At 42.6% G+C, this 18,269-nt stretch overlaps 1 protein-coding gene across 1 annotated transcript in view; it reads left to right on the forward strand.

Annotated features, from left to right (window-relative positions):
• The window catches only part of LOC109873894 (relaxin receptor 2), a 183,538-nt gene extending 165,631 nt beyond the window's left edge, over positions 1–17,907 (forward strand). Inside the window, exons 20-22 of the mRNA XM_031809353.1 lie at positions 1,726–1,857; positions 3,862–3,959; positions 14,758–17,907. Coding sequence (XP_031665213.1) covers positions 1,726–1,857; positions 3,862–3,959; positions 14,758–14,907 — 380 coding nt within the window. The 3' untranslated portion in view covers positions 14,908–17,907. The remainder of the gene's footprint in view (positions 1–1,725; positions 1,858–3,861; positions 3,960–14,757) is intronic.
• The last annotated feature ends 362 nt before the right edge of the window (positions 17,908–18,269 follow it).

Below are 18,269 nucleotides of genomic sequence, written 5' to 3' on the forward strand. Positions count from 1 at the left end.
TACACAGAGACCTGACTGTAGCTAACAGGCTGTTCTGTTACAGACCTGAAGAGCAGGCTACACAGAGACGTTGCTGTAGCTAACAGGCTGTTCTGTTACAGACCTGAGGACCAGGCTACACAGAGACCTGACTGTAGCTAACAGGCTGTTCTGCTACAGACCTGAGGACCAGGCTACACAGAGACCTGACTGTAGCTAACAGGCTGTTCTGCTACAGACCTGAGGACCAGGCTACACAGAGACCTGACTGTAGCTAACAGGCTGTTCTGTTACAGACCTGAAGAGCAGGCTACACAGAGACGTTGCTGTAGCTAACAGGCTGTTCTGTTACAGACCTGAGGAGCAGGCTACACAGAGACCTGACTGTAGCAAACAGGCTGTTCTGCTACAGACCTGAGGAGCAGGCTACACAGAGACCTGACTGTAGCTGACAGGCTGTTCTGTTACAGACCTGAAGAGCAGGCTACACAGAGACATTGCTGTAGCTAACAGACTGTTCCGTTACAGACCTGAAGAGCATGCTACACAGAGACGTTGCTATAGCTAACAGGCTGTTCTGTTACAGACCTGAGGAGCAGGCTACACATAGACCTGACTGTAGCTAACAGGCTGTTCTGTTACAGACTTGAGGACCAGGCTACACAGAGACCTGACTGTAGCTAACAGGCTGTTCTGCTACAGACTTGAGGACCAGGCTACACAGAGACCTGACTGTAGCTAACAGGCTGTTCTGCTACAGACCTGAGGACCAGGCTACACAGAGACCTGACTGTAGCTAACAGGCTGTTCTGCTACAGACCTGAGGACCAGGCTACACAGAGACCTGACTGTAGCTAACAGGCTGTTCTGCTACAGACCTGAGGACCAGGCTACACAGAGACCTGACTGTAGCTAACAGGCTGTTCTGTTACAGACCTGAAGAGCAGGCTACACAGAGACGTTGCTGTAGCTAACAGGCTGTTCTGTTACAGACCTGAGGACCAGGCTACACAGAGACCTGACTGTAGCTAACAGGCTGTTCTGCTACAGACCTGAGGACCAGGCTACACAGAGACCTGACTGTAGCTAACAGGCTGTTCTGCTACAGACCTGAGGACCAGGCTACACAGAGACCTGACTGTAGCTAACAGGCTGTTCTGTTACAGACCTGAAGAGCAGGCTACACAGAGACGTTGCTGTAGCTAACAGGCTGTTCTGTTACAGACCTGAGGAGCAGGCTACACAGAGACCTGACTGTAGCAAACAGGCTGTTCTGCTACAGACCTGAGGAGCAGGCTACACAGAGACCTGACTGTAGCTGACAGGCTGTTCTGTTACAGACCTGAAGAGCAGGCTACACAGAGACATTGCTGTAGCTAACAGACTGTTCCGTTACAGACCTGAAGAGCATGCTACACAGAGACGTTGCTATAGCTAACAGGCTGTTCTGTTACAGACCTGAGGAGCAGGCTACACATAGACCTGACTGTAGCTAACAGGCTGTTCTGTTACAGACCTGAAGAGCATGCTACACAGAGACGTTGCTATAGCTAACAGGCTGTTCTGTTACAGACCTGAGGATCAGGCTACACAGAGACCTAGCTGTGGCTAACGGGCTGTTCTGTTACAGACCTGAGGAGCGGTCTACACAGAGACCTAGCTGTGGCTAACGGGCTGTTCTGTTACAGACCTGAAGAGCAGGCTACACAGAGACGTTGCTGTAGCTAACATGTTGTTCTGTTACAGACCTGAGGAGCAGGCTACACAGAGATGTGGCTGTAGCTAACAGGTTCTTCTTCATCGTCTTCTCTGACGCCCTCTGCTGGATCCCCATCTTCCTGGTCAAGATACTGTCCCTGCTGCAGGTCGAGATACCAGGTAAATACTGTCCCTGTTGAAGGTCGAGATACCAGGTAAATACTGTCCCTGTTGAAGGTCGAGATACCAGGTAAATACTGTCCCTGTTGAAGGTCGAGATACCAGGTAAATACTGTCCCTGCTGCAGGTCGAGGTACCAGGTAAATACTGTCCCTGTTGCAGGTCGAGATACCAGGTAAATACTGTCCCAGCTGCAGGTCGAGATACCAGGTAAATACTGTCCCAGCTGCAGGTCGAGATACCAGGTAAATACTGTCCCAGCTGCAGGTCGAGATACCAGGTAAATACTGTCCCAGCTGCAGGTCGAGATACCAGGTAAATACTGTCCCAGCTGCAGGTCGAGATACCAGGTAAATACTGTCCCAGCTGCAGGTCGAGATACCAGGTAAATACTGTCCCAGCTGCAGGTCGAGATACCAGGTAAACACTGTCCCAGCTGCAGGTCGAGATACCAGGTAAATACTGTCCCTGTTGCAGGTCGAGATACCAGGTAAATACTGTCCCTGTTGCAGGTCGAGATACCAGGTAATCATTGTTGGGGAAGCTACTCTGAAAATGTAGTTTACCAAGCTATCAATTAATTTACACATAAGTTATGCTACACTAAAACTACCCCTATGAAAAATATAGTTTACTTAACTAAAGTTCCTTTGAAAAAGTAGTTCACTACATTCAAACAAATTAGTGAAAAATGATAGTATGTAAATCTGAAATGTCATAGACTATAAATTGTAACAACCGATCGCTTTGGGCTCATATGTTAAAAGCCTATTAGCATCAGGCTTGATGACCCCAGTGAAAATCTACCTCACAATTTTATTTTCAGGACAACAAGTAGAACACAAAACAAATTGAAATAATCAGTTGCATTTATGAGCTTTATTGACCAATGTCAATCAAATTTTAAAAACAATATGTATTTAAAGAATGCTGTAAGTAAAATAAATTGTTTGCTCAGTAGGAAATTAATATCCAACTAGTCAGTGACAACTGTGTGGAGGTTGGAGTTTGTGACAGCGACTATGTGAGTTTATTAATGATTATTAATGATATAGTATGTCCTGGAATTTCCTATGATCTTCTATGTAAAATAATTCCTTACCTTCGACCGACTCTTGTGTGGCGTGTGAGTGTCATAAACGGGTCATAATAGTTTGTAGCGCAAACCATTCAGACGTTACAGACGTGTTTCTGAGAAGACCCGCACCAGGGCCCCTTTAGGATACACAATAGTGTGCAGTTCCAGTAGTTAGCTACACCGCTACATGGTAAAACAGTGGTGTGTAGTTCCAGTAGTTAGTTACACCGCTACATGGTAAAACAGTAGTGTGTAGTTCCAGTAGTTAGCTACACCGCTACATGGTAAAACAGTAGTGTGTAGTTCCAGTAGTTAGCTACACCGCTACATGGTAAAACAGTAGTGTGTAGTTCCAGTAGTTAGCTACACCGCTACATGGTAAAACAGTAGTGTGTAGTTCCAGTAGTTAGCTACACCGCTACATGGTAAAACAGTAGTGTGTAGTTCCAGTAGTTAGCTACACCGCTACATGGTAAAACAGTAGTGTGTAGTTCCAGTAGTTAGCTACACCGCTACATGGTAAAACAGTAGTGTGTAGTTCCAGTAGTTAGCTACATGGTAAAACAGTAGTGTATAGTTCCAGTAGTTATCTACACCGCTACATGGTAAAACAGTAGTGTGTAGTTCCAGTAGTTAGCTACACCGCTACATGGTAAAACAGTAGTGTGTAGTTCCAGTAGTTAGCTACACCGCTACATGGTAAAACAGTAGTGTGTAGTTCCAGTAGTTAGCTACACCGCTACATGGTAAAAAAAAACTCCTGGAAACACTACCTAGATTTGAATTGAGTTCAACTACCACCAAGCTAATGCAAAACAAAGTTAAATTACTAGTTGACCTACATGAAGTTCACTACTCCCCAACACTGCAGGTAATACCCAAGGACACACACACACCTCTAACTCCCTCTCTCTCTCCCCCTCCAGGTACCATCTCATCCTGGGTGGTGATCTTTATATTACCCATCAACAGTGCCCTGAACCCTATCCTCTACACCCTGACTACCAGCTTCTTCAGAGAACAGGTAGTGGATGCATCCCAAATGGCACCCTATTTCCTGTATAGTGCACTACTTTTGATCAGGACCCATGGGGCTTTAGGCACCCTATTTCCTGTATAGTGCACTACTTTTGATCAGGTCCCATGGGGCTTTGGTCAAAGTAGTGCACTAAAAAGGAATAGGAGGCCATTTGGGACGTAGCCTCCAGTGTTTTCTTTCAATTTACCTTCTACCAATGGTAAATATATATATTTTTTAAATATATATATTTATATATATTTATACATACAGTGGCATGGCAGGAGACGTTTTGAAACCATTACTGCTTCGCATACAAGCCAGTGAATTAAATGCGTTACAGCTGGATGAGTCAACAGACGTGATGGGCCTGGCACATTTCCTGGTAACCACTGGAAACCAGGACAACATGAGAGGATATTTTTAAAGTACTGGACAGCTTTGTGACATCAAATGGACTTGGTGGTTGAGATGTGTTGGTATCTGTACTGATGGCGCAAAAGCCATGACGGGGAGACATAGTGGAGTGGTAACGCGTGTGCAAGCAGTTGCTCCCGACACCACTTGGGTACACTGCAGCATCCACCCAGAGGCTCTTGCTGCCAAGGGAATGACTGACAGCTTGAAAGGCGATTTGGACACTACAGTGAAAATGGCAATGATATGGCCAGCGACCATGTAACGCTTTTACAGCATACAGAAGTGCCAAGTATTGATACGTTTTTTTTTTAAATTAAGAGACAAGCTTAAAGTTTTCTTTACTGAACATCATTTTCACTTGTCTTACTGCTTTGCATGATGACAAGTTTCTCACACAACAGGCCTATCTGGGTGATGTTTTTTCTCGCCTGAATGATCTGAATCTAGGATTACAGGGACTCCGCAACTATATTCAATGTGCAGGACAAAACTGAGGCTATGATTAAGAAATTGGAGCTCTTTTCTGGGACAACACACAGGTCTTTCCATCGTTGTATGATTTTTTTTTGTTGTGCAAATGAACTCAAGCTTACAGACAATGTCAAACGTGATATATCGAAGCACCTGAGCGAGCTGGGTGTGCAATTACACAGGCACTTTCCCAAAACGGACGAATCAAACAACTGGATTCGTTATCCCTTTCATGCCCTGCCTCCAGTCCACTTACCTACTGTATATCTGAACAAGAGAGCCTCATTGAAATAGCAACAAGCGGTTCTGTGAAAATTGAATTGAATAATCAGAAGCCACTGCCAGATTTCTGGATAGAGCTGCGCTCAGAGTATCCTGCCTTGGCAAATCACCCTGTTAAGACACTGATGCCCTTTGCAACCACGTATCTATGTGAGAGTGGATTCTCCCCGGCCTCACTAGCATGACAACTAAATACAGCTACAGACTGTGTGTGGAAAATTATTTAAGACTGAGACTCTCTCCAATACAACCCAATATTGCAGAGTTATGTGCATCCTTTCAAGCACACCCTTCTTATTAACCTGTGGTGAGTTATTCACAATTTTTTGATGAACAAATAAGGTTTTATATGTAAGATGGTTAAAATAAAGAGCAAAATTAAATTTATTATTATTATTATTATTTGTGTCCTATAAGACCTCTTTGTCACTTCCCACGAGCCGGGATATGACAAACTCACACTCATTCTTATGTTTAATAAATGCATCGTATAGTGTGTGTGTGTGTGTGTGGCAGGCTTACAATGATGGCAAAAAAACAACATTTGAGAGTGCACTGACCCTGGTGCTAGATGGGGGTACGCAGCTGGAGGCGGAATGGTGGAAGGGGAACGGGACTATAAAAAGTTTGGGAGCCACTGCTCTACATGCATTACCCCATAATGACTAGGCAAAAACAGGTTTTTAGAAATTGAAAACACGGAAATATCACATTTACATAAGTATTCAGACCTTTTACTCAGTACTTTGTTGAAGCACCTTTGGCAGCGATTACAGCCTAGAGTCTTGTCTGGTATGACGCTACAAGCTTGGCACAGCTGTATTTGGGGAGGTTCTCTCGTTCTTCTCTGCAGATCCTCAAGCCCTGTCAGGTTGAATGGGGAGAGTCGCTCCAGAGATGTTCAATCTGGTTCAAGTCCGGGCTCTGGATGGGCATCCCAAGGACATTCAGAGACTTGTCCCGAAGCCACGCCTGCGTTGTCTTGGCTGTGTGCTTATGGTCGTTGTCCTACTGGAAGGAAAACCTTTGCCCCAGTCTGAGGTCCTGAGTGCTCTGGAGCATGTTGTCATCAAGGATCTCACTATACTTTGCTCTGTACATCTTTCCCTTGATCCTGATTAGTCTCCCAGTCACTGCCGCTGAAAAACATCCTCACAGCATGATGCCACCACCATGTGTCACCGTAGGGGTGGTGCCAGGTTTCATCCAGACGTGACGCTTGGCATTCAAGCCAAAGAGTTCAAACTTGGTTTCATCAGACCAGAGAATCTTGCTTCTCATGGTCTGAGAGTCTATAGATGCCTTTTGGGAAACTCTAAGTGGGGTTGTGCCTTTTACTGAGGAGTGGCTTCCGTCTGGCCACTCTACCATAAAGGCCTGATTGGTAGAGTGGTGGAGTGCTACAGAGATGGTTGTCCTTCTGGAATGTTCTCCCATCTCCACAAAGGAACTCTGGAGCTCTAGGAAGAGTCTAGGTGCTTCCAAACTTCTTCCATTTAAGAAAGATTTAGGCCACTGTGTTCTTGGGGACCTTCAATGCTGCATACATGTTTTGGTACCCTTCCCCAGATCTGTGCCTCGACACAATCTTGTCTCGGAGCTCTACAGACAATGCCTTTGACCTCATGGCTTGGTTTTTGCTCTGTCATGCACTGTCAACTGTGGGACTTTATATGGACAGGTGTGTGCCTTTCCAAATCATGTTCAATCAATTGAATTTACCACAGGTGGACTCTGATCAAGTTGTAGAAACATGGATGACCAATGGAAACAGGATGCACCTGAGATGAATTTCAAATCTCATAGCTAAGGGTCTGAATACTTATGTAAATCAGGTATTTCTGTCTTAATTTTTTTAAATAAATTTGCAAACATTTCTAGAAACCTGTTTTTGCTTTGTCATTATGGGGTGATTTTGTGTAGATTGATGAGGAACATTTTTTATTTAATACATTTTAGAGTAAGGCTGTAACATAACAAAATGTGGAAAAAGTCAATGGGGGTCTGAATATTTTCCCGACTGCACCGTACACTGTATATACTGTATATTTGTATACAGTACCAGTCAAAAGTTTGGACACACCTACTCATTCCAGTGGTTTTCTTTATTTGTATTATTTTATACATTGTATAATAATAGTGAAGGCATCAAAACTATGAAATAACACATATGGAACCATGAAGTAACCAGAAAAGTGTTAAACAAATCTAAATATTTTAGATTTTAGATTCTTCAAAGTAGCCACCCTTTGCTTTGATGACAGCTTTGCACACTCTTGGCATTCTCTCAACCAGCCTCATGAGTTTGTCACCTGGAATGCATTTCAATTAACAGGTGTGCCTTGTTAAAAGTTCATTTGTGGAAATTCTTTCCTTCTAAATGCATTTGAGACAATCAGTTGTGTTGTGACAAGGTAGGGATGATATACAGAAGATAGCCCTATTTTGTAAAAGACCAAGTCAATATTATGGCAGGAACAGCTCAAATAAGCAAAGAGAAACGACAGTCCATTATTTTAAGATATGACGGTCAGTCAATCCGGAAAATGTCAAGAACTTTGAAAGTTTCTTCAAGTGCAGTCGCAAAAACCATCAAGCGCTATAACTGGCTCTCATGAGGACCGCCACAGGAAAGGAAGACCCAGTTACCTCTGCTGCAGAGGATAAGTTCATTAGAGTTAACTGCACCTCAGATTGCAGCCCAAATAAATGCTTCACAGAGTTCAAGTAACAGAACACATCTCAACATCAACTGTTCAGAGGAGACTGCTTGAATCAGGCCTTCATGGTACAATTGCTGCAAAGGAACTAAAGGACACCAATAATAAAAAGAGACTTGCTTGTGCCAAGAAAAAGAAACACAAGCAATGGAGATTAGACCGGTGGAAATCTGTCCTTTGGTCTGATGAGTACAAATTTGAGATTTTTGGTTCCAACTGCTGTGTCTTTGTGAGACACAGAGTAGGTGAATGCATGATCTCCGCATGTGTGGTTCCCACTGTGAAGCATGGAGGAGGAGGTGTGATGGTGTGGGGGGGGGCTTTTCTGGTGACACTGTCAGTGATTTATTTAGAATTCAAGGCACACTTAACCAGCATGTCTACCACAGCATTCTGCAGCGATACGCCCTCCCGTCTGGTTTGCGCTTAGTGGGACTGTCATTATTTTTTCAACAGGACATTGACCCAAAACACACCTCCAGGCTGTGTAAGGGCAATTTGACCAAGAAGGAGAGTGATAGAGTTTTCCATCAGATGACCTGGCCTCCACAATCACCCAACCTCAACCCAATCAAGATGGTTTGGGATGTCTTGAACCACAGAGTGAAGGAAAAGCAGCCAACAAGTGCTCGGCATATGTGGGAACTCCTTCAAGACTCTCTTCGGTTTGGAAGAGGTGAAAAAATGATTGTTGTCCATCAAAAAGGACAAGCCACCGGGGTCTGACAATCTGGATGGAAAATTACTGAGGATAATAGCAGACTATTTCCACTCATATTTGCCACATCTTCAATTTAAGCCTACTAGAGAGCGTGTGCCCTCAGGCCCGGAGGGTGGCTGAATTAATTCCCCTCCTCAAGAATAGTAAAGCCCCCTTTACTGGCTCAAATAGCCGACCAATCAGCCGTGTTACCAACCCTTAGTAAACTTCTGGGAAAAAACGTGTTTGACCAGATACAATGATATTTTACAGTAAACAAATTGACAACAGAATTTCAGCACGCTTATAGGGAAGGACACTCAACAAGTACAGCACTGTATGTAAGTCTTATTACATACAGCTGGGAAGAACTATTGAATATAAGAGAATTGTCAACTTACCAACATTATGACCAGGAATATGACTTTCCCGAAGCGGATCCTCTGTTTGGACCACCACCCAGGACAATGAATCGGATCCCTGTAGGCGACCCAAAACAACAGTGCCGCAGATGGGCAGACAGAGCGGTCTTCTGGTCAAGCTCCGTAGACAGGCACATTACTCACTGCTCCAGAGTATACTACTCGCCAATGTCCAGTCTCTTGACAAGGTAGATGAAATTCTAGGTAGATGTCTTCCATCAGAGATTGTAACCTTCTCTGTTTCACGGAAACATGGCTCACTCGGGATACGTTATCAGAGTCGGTACAGTCACCCGGTTTCATCACACATCGCGCTGACTGAAACAAACACCTCTCTGGTAAGAAGGGCGGGGGTGTATGCCTTATGATTAACAAGTCATGGTGTAATCATAACAACATACAGGAACTCAAGTTATTTTGTTCACCTGACCTAGAATTCCTTACAATCAAATGCCGACCGCATTATCTACTAAAATAATTATCTTCGATTATAATCATAGCCGTGTACAGTATATCCCCCCACAAGCAGACACCGCAACGGCCCTGAAAGAACTTTGGACTCTATGTAAACTGAAAACCATATATCCTGAGGCTGCATTAATTGTAACTGGGGATTGTAAGAAAGCTCATCTGAAAACAAGGCTCCCTAAATTTTATCAGATAATCGAATGTGTGACCTGGGCTGGCAGCATTCTGGATCATTGCTACTTTAACTTCCGCGACGCATACCAAGCCTACCCTCACCCTCCTTTCGGCAAATCCATTTTGTTGCTCCCCGCCTATAGACAGAAACTAAAACAGGAAATGCCCGTGCTCAGGTCTGTTCAACGCTGGTCCGACCAATCTGATTCCATGCTTCAAGATAGCATCCCTAGCCGTGCCCTCAGAACATGGGGAGACCAGCTGGCTTGTGTGTTTACGGACATATTCAATCAATCCCTATCCCAGTCTGCTGTTCCCACATGCTTCAAGAGGGCTACCATTGTTCCTGTTCCTAAGAAAGCTAAGGTAACTGAGCTAAACAACTATCGCTCGATGCACTCACTTCCGTCATCATGAAGTGCTTTGAGAGACTCATCAAGGATCATATCACCTCCACCCTACCTGACACCCTAGACCCACTCTAATTTGCTTACCGCCCCAATAGGTCCACAGACGACGCAATCGCCATCACACTGCACACTGCCCTAACCCATCTGGACAAGAGGAATACCTATGTTCATCGATCACAGCTCAGCATTTAACACCATAGTGCCCTCCAAACTCGTCATTAAGCTCGAAACCCTGCGTCTCGACCCTGGCCCTGTGCAACTGGGTCCTGGACTTTCTGACGGGCTGCCCCCAGGTGGTGAGGGTAGGAACCAACATCCCCACCCCGCTGATGCTCAACACTGGGGTCCCACAAGGGTGCGTTCTCAGCCCTCTCATGTACTCTCTGTTCACCCATGACTGCGTGGCCATGCACACCTCCAACTCAATCATCAAGTTTGCAGACGACACTACAGTGGTAGGCTTGATTACCAACAACGACGAGACAGCCTACAGGGAGGAGGTGAGGGCCCTCGGAGTGTGGTGTCAGGAAAATAACCTCACACTCAACGTCAACAAACATTTTAAAAGGCTAATTGATCATTAGAAAACCCTTTTGCAATTATGTTAGCACAGCTGAAAACTGTTGTCCTGATTAAAGAAGCAATAAAGCTGTCCTTCTTTAGACTAGTTGAGTATCTGGAGCATCAGCATTTGTGGGTTCGATTACAGGCTCAAAATGGCCAGAAACAAAGAACTTTCTTCTGAAACTTGTCAGTCTATTCTTGTTCTGAGAAATTAAGGCTATTCCATGCGAGAAATTGCCTAGAAACTGAAGATCTCGTACAAAGCTGTGTACTACTTCCTTCTCAAACGGTCTCTAACCAGAATATAGAGAGGGGTAGGAGGCCCTGGTTCACAACTGAGCAAGAGGACAAGTACATTAGAGTGTCTAGTTTGAGAAACAGATGCCTCACAAGTCCTCAACTGGCAGCTTCATTAAATAGTACCCGCAAAACACCAGTCTCAACGTCGACAGTGAAGAGGCGACCCCGGGATGCTGGCCTTCTAGGTAGAGTTGCAAAGAAAAAGCCATATCTCTATCCTGTGTTCTGTGTTCTTTTGCCCATCTTAATCTTTTCTTTTTCTTGGCCAGTCTGTGATGGTTGCTAATAATGGGCCTCTGTACACCTATGTAGATATTCCATAAAAAATCTGCCGTTTCCAGCTACAACAGTCATTTACAACATTAACAATGTCTACACTGGATTTCTGCTTAATTTGATGTTATTTTAATGGACAAAAAATGTGCTTTTCTTTCAAAAACAAGGACATTTCTAAGTGACCCCAAACTTTTGAATGTTAGTGTAGGTGCACAGGTTGACAGAATGTGGAGTAATCAAGGTGACAGACAGTGACACATTCAATACTACCTTGCACACTCTTGCCTGCATCTAGCTAATCTAGGATGTAATCATTAGTCCAGCAGTTGCAAATGAGAGTTTTATTGGACAAATTCAGGTATGTTTATCCCCATTTTGTTCTGTTTTCTTTCTCTCTCGCCTCTCATTTTGTAATAACTGAATTGAATTGTCTGTCTCTCTCTGAGTCAACTACTCACCACATTTTATGCACTGCAGTGCTAGCTAGCTGTAGCTTATGCTTTCCGTTCTAGATTCATTCTCTGATGCTTTGATTGGGTGGACAACATGTCAGTTGTTTTATTTAACCTTTATTTAACTGGGCAAGTCAGTTCAGAACAAATTCTTATTTACAATGACGGCCTACCAAAAGGCAAAAGGCCTCCTGCGGGGGCAAAACACACATCCCGACAAGGGAGACAACACTACATAAAGAGAGACCTAAAGACAACAGCATTGCAAGGCAGCAACACATGACAACACAGCATGGTAGCAACACAACATGGCAGCAGCACGACATGGTAGCAGCACAAAACATGGTACAAACATTATTGGGCACAGACAACAGCACAAAGGGCAAGAAGGTAGAGACAACAATACATCATGCAAAGCAGCCACAACTGTCAGTAAGAGTGTCTACGACTAAGTCTTTGAATGAAGAGCAAGAGCTCTGAAGTTGTCATAATTACTGTGTAAGTCAATGGACGGGGGTGAGAACCAGGGCCAAAAATTAACATCCGCCATCTGCTAAATGAGCATAGATTTTGGCATAAGATGTTTATTTCACCAGCCATGTTGGCGGGTGGTCAGGGCTCCACAGTGTGAGCATTTCACTCGCATTTATGAATAAGTATGATCACATTTATAGTAAAATAAATACCGCAGTAACTGTTTTCAAAGTATTTCTGCAACACTGCCTGGCTGGGGGAAGCATTTAGAAGCGTTGCAAACATTGATAAAGGTTGGTCTAATTTACTTGAAACAAAAGTCTACTGAGACTTTGTCCTTCAGTTTCTTAGCTATTTACATTTTTTTGCTCACAAGCTAGCTTGTTTTTCTATTTTTGAGTTTCAACTGCTAGAGAAGAGAAGACAATGCTTCCACTAGTCAGACTCAACCCTACAGGCAGAAACATGACTCAAGTTGCATTACCACGGTAACCTCCCGCCCGTAAAGGGGCAGGCGAAAATTCTTGTTTCATCTGTGATATTTTGGTTAAGACTCAGGTCACAAATGTTTTTATTAAACAATATACCACATTACTTCTCACTAGTAATACATGTGTTGTTTTAGAAACATTACAAATCATGCTCATCCGTTTTTGTTTAGTGTCATTTTAGATTTAAAAAATACATATTTTGGCTGGTAAGAAATCTGAGTGGCTGGTGGATTTTTAAATCGGAAACTAGCTGTCCTCTGGCTACACCTTGGTGCTACCCTACAGAGTGTTGTTGAGGCTACTATAGACCATTGCAAAACAGTATGTTTTAATCAATTATTTGGTGACCTTAATATATTTAGTATAGTTTTATCTAAAAATGATAACTTTAATGTTTCACTATGAAATTCACTGAGGAGGATGGTCCTCCCCTTCCTTCAGCCTCCACTGCAAAACATAGGCTGGTCTGCTCTGTAAGTTTGTAGATTTCCCATTGGCAAGCACAAACACAATCCCCAATAGAAATAAGGAATAGTGAATACGGTGGAGGAACCCAACTGAATGTATAGGACGTAATCCCCATCAAAGCAAAGCTCTGTAACGGAAGGTCACAATGTTGGAGATGACAACTTGTCTTAGAAGTACTTCAAATGAACTCAACTTCATTCTCTGCATGTCTGCATGTCCCCGATGTTGTAAAGAATCATAGAAATGGCCTAGATCTTTCCCTATATTCTACCTGGTGTACTCCTGACTCAGGTCCATGTGCAGTTTCCTCTTCTGTTAAAAAACAATGTTTTGATATTTCGTTAACAAAACACTTCAAAGTGAATTTTTTTTAAATTTATTGATGACAATTGTTTTTAAAGTTCTTAAGATATGAAATCTAGGTACAAGACAAGAAAATTATCAGACAATGTGAAAATGTATTTTGAGCATTTTTATAATTTTGCTATAGGTACTGTTAGGTTCTAGATTTCTGGTACAAACTCGAGGCGGACACCAAAAAAGCTCAAACTAGATTTATTACACCCGACTGAATGCTTCAGCGGAGAACATACATTCAGGACAACGTCCATTTACATTATTATATTTCCATTTAACCTTTATTTAAGTCAGTTAAGAACTTATTCTTATTTACAATGACGGCCTACCGGGAAACAGTGGGTTGTTCAGGGGCAGAACGACAGATTTTTACCTCGACCTTTCGGTTACTGGCCCAACGCTCTATCCACTTGTCACGTTCGTCATAACAAGGAGACCAAGGCGCGGCGTGATGCGAATACATTTTTATTTTATTTAAACAAAGAAAACACTAAACAAACGACCGTGAAGCTATAAGACACGAGTGCTGACAGGCACAACTACACATAGACAATAACCCACAAAACCAAAATGAAAAATGGCAACCTAAATAGGATCCCCAATCAGAGACAACGATAAACAGCTGCCTCTGATTGGGAACCAATTCAGGCCACCATAGACCTACATTACCTAGACATACAAAAACCCCATAGATCTACATTACCTAGACATACAAAACCCCCATAGATATACAAAAACCCTAGACAGGGAAAAAACACACATACCCACCCTCGTCACACCCTGACCTGACCAAAATAATACATAAAACATAGATAACTGAGGTCAGGGCGTGACACCACTAAGCTACCTGCCGCCTTATACCCTGAGCTCTCACCTCCTCCATTCCACTAAGATGTGTTTCAGTACTTTTCCATCACCCAGTATTTCTCAGTGCTTCTCCGAGCATATCGCAGGTCTTCTCATCAGTCAGAAGAGGCCTTGAGTTATAGGGAGTACGCATTGCTACAATCTGCTGCAGTCCTCTACATAATTACACTTCTCAAACACAAAGAGCTTAAAACCTAACACTTCTTTCAATCTCTAAGGTTATATAAAAACCATCTATTCATACTAGGAGTATAGAATTTTATTTTAAAAAGTTAAGATGTTAAACAATAATGTACAATCTATCAGCCCTAACCCATAACATGATTACTACTACTGAGATGCAAATTATACAGACAGTACGTTTAACCACAGAAAAGAACTGCAACCAGTTAAGTTATTGAGAACACGTTCTCTTTTACAATAACGACCTGAGAATTTATATGAAATGATTTCTTTCTTTCTTCTGTCATCGGTTTAACAATTAACAGGTGGAGTTGCTGCTGTGTCGCTGGCAGAGACGGTCGACCATGAAGAAGAACAGGAAGAGCCTGACCTCCTCTATCATACATGGAGGCCTCACGGAATACATCCTATCACCCCCCAGTCTACCTACTGACATGGACCCTCGCTATGGGTGAGGGAAGGAGGGATAGACATACTACCACCTCCCTTCATATCTGCCCAGAATTTAATTGGATCCTGACTGTGGGTAGAAAGGGGGAGAGTGGAGTAAAGAGGAAGGACAGTATTCATTTTACTACCCCCTGAATCCCACTGACTGAGATATGAAGGCATCTCTCCACCTGGGGAAGGAGAGGGGATATTTGACTGATCTATTGCTCCTCTCTCCACACCTCCCTGCAGCTCCAGCCAGAGGACTGGAGGACTACTGCTTAATGAACCATTCATTTAATACCATTAAGACCAGGGCTGCCCTGGAGAGGGCTGTTTCAGACTATTACTGCTGCAAATTGATTGCTCTTTAGGGACAATATTGATTTGTGCTCCAAGCTCTTCACTGGACAGTATGGGAGAAATTCACCTCACCCACCTCATCCACTACAGTACTTACTATGTCGCAGGGTTGGAGCCAATTCGAATTGAAGGTAAATGGAAAAACTTTAGAAATAAACAGCTTTCACTTATAGTTTCTTGAGAAGCAATTTCAAATAGTGGGTCTTTTCGAATGCCTTCAATTTGAATTGACCCCAACCATGCTATGTAGCGCCGATAAATGCTGGGACTGGGAGGATGTAGGACCTGTTTACATATGGACTCCTTATCAACAAACCTCTTTGTTTGTTTGTTTGCTTGTACATAAACAACTGAACTGTGTGATTGTTTAATAATCTAGCTCCCTTTGGTTGTGTGTGTGTCACAAATGGCCCTTTGTTCCCTGTGTAGTACACTTCTTTTGGCCATGTTGGGACGTGGACTTTCTTCTTTGTGGAGTCTGTTAATCTAACATGAAGAGAAGACTCTTACCCGTGGTCACATGTCTGTGTACTGTACATGCCCACTGGGCACAAACTGGTTGAATCTATGTTGTTGTTGTTTTTCAACATAATTTGTCAACGTATTGCGATGTGGAATCTACGTATAAAAATACATTGAATTTGCAAAAAGTCATTAACTGTTGTTTTGAGGTGGAATTTCAATCACATGATTACGTCATCATTGTAACACATATTCAACATAAACAAACCTTGTAAAATATGTTACATTTCTACCTTTGGGAAAATGTCAGATCTTTAACGTTATATTCACTAGCAGACAGAAAAGCAATGGGTCAGGCAGCACCTCCTACTGGAGAGTTGGTCTGTCTACAGCTATCCCTTCGGTCTCCCATCCAGGGTTTTAAACAAGCCCATGTGCTATCGTGAGAATCAGGGGCGCAACTTTGGTTTTAGAAGTGGGGGGAGGCATAATTATTAATAATTATTTTTCTTTTTTAAATATTTTTTAAAAAATCATGAGAAACACTCCAAACAGCCTACCCGACCACTTGGAGGCGTCCGCATGGTCCTAAAGCAAACCGTTGCCTTGTTTTGTATCACATTCCAATTATAAAATTGGCCAGGACAAAAATGCAATTTCAGAACGTGGGGGGGGACGACGACGACGACATGTCCCGAAAGTTACTCCCCTGGTGAGAATGATTGAGAGCTCTCCAATTTAAAACAAAATACATTCACTGTTGCTATGGAAGTCATTTCAAAGGGTAGGTTTAACAGAGCAAATTAAACACTGTAGAATAATACTTTATAAGTCATACATCATCAATGAGACTATTTAGGCCTATATAGTATTTGCAAAGTTCCAGGTGGAACCCTTTTGGGTTCCAATGTAGAACCCTTTCCTGAAGAGTTCTACCTGGAACCAAAACGGGTTCTACCAGAAACCAAAAAGGGTTCTCCTATGGGAACAGCAGCAGAACCCTTTTGGAACCCTTTTTTCAAATTTAATTTAAAAGTTTCATGAATATATTGGATTCATGTCTCCATCTCAACCAAAAACTCTAAGTTAAATGAATATTACTTTATTTAAAATGTGTTTGATTTAGTCCTATTCTTTAACTTAGATTTTTTGGTTGAGATGGAGGGCCTGAATCCAAACTGGAATTAAAACCAAAACGAATGCCCAGATTCAATCAGATCGAGCGTTAACCATCGTTGGCCGACATCCCCACAGCAGATGTTTTGACGGTGTTGGACCTGTATCTACAGTATGAGCTGATACATACTGTAGGTGAGTGGCTGCTTTTGTGTGTCACAAACCACTCCCTTCCTTAGAAGTATTAAGTGTAGTCTGTATCAATGTTAGAAATAACTCTCAAGTGTCAAACTGTTGATGTCAAACCAGTGAGCCGTTCGCAGTTTCACTGTACCGGCCCTGTGTACTTAGACTTGCATGGCTTAATCTTTGAGACAAACATATGTTAGGCTAATGCATGTTTAAATGTTCATTTAGATGAGCGGATTTATAGCCTATCAGTCGAATTCAAGTTTTTGGAACTTGTAATGAGGCTGTGTTGGATTTGTCGGTTTATAGTCGGGTGTGGTTTCATTGCATGCAGTGTCTATGATAAGGTAAGGCAACGAGCCACTTGTGGATTTGACAGCTCTAACGCAGTTCCACCTCCGACACCTCCATACAACAACCACTATGCGGATGTTATTGAATCCATCGCTTAGTAAATCGCACAGATTAAACTATCCAAGAAGAAGATCATCTCCTTCAAATGTGGATGGATATTTGGTTACGTTTTCAACCAAACAGAATTCAATATGACTTTTGTAATACAGTAAATAGCCTAAAGTGAAGGTTATTTGACAAACTAATGTATACATCCATGGCCATATTTTGAGGTTACTGTAGCTTTAAATGTCTTTATATAATCAAAGCATGCATGTTCAAGATGGCGTGCAAAGGTCACAGGTCGGTGGAGATCTTCACTATAACTGTAATAATCTGTGCAGAATCTCCAACAGCGTTGATCTCTTGCACCATGTACTTTTTAAATGTAATCTCAACTGTAATCTAGTTATTTTGGTTCTGCTGTAAGATAAAACAAAGTGAGAACACATTACATTGTTGTATAAATAAACCAAATATCTGGCATTGTATTCCCATTTGAACTTTGTTGTGTTTTTGTTTTTTTAATGGCCTTTCTATTAAGGTATCTTTACTTTTACTCAAGTATGAAAATTCTGTCATTTTTCCACCACTGGATTTAGGCCAATCACGACCCAGATCATTGTTTCAAAAGATTGAGGGTGGATCTCAAATTGTCCAAAAGAGGGCACCATTACGCCATACAACAACAAGCAACAGACCTTTATTTCATGACCACTTTTCTTGCCAGCTGATTCATGATTTAGACTGGCTGAGAAACGGTGCCTGCCTGTCTGTCTAGTTCCGACTCCCGAACACTATGGGGCAGCTGGAGATCGAATTTGAATATTGAAACAACGTTGTAAATGTCAGAGAGACAGACAGC

This window comes from Oncorhynchus kisutch, linkage group LG29 (genome assembly GCF_002021735.2).
Source record: "Oncorhynchus kisutch isolate 150728-3 linkage group LG29, Okis_V2, whole genome shotgun sequence".
Classification (NCBI taxonomy): domain Eukaryota; kingdom Metazoa; phylum Chordata; class Actinopteri; order Salmoniformes; family Salmonidae; genus Oncorhynchus; species Oncorhynchus kisutch.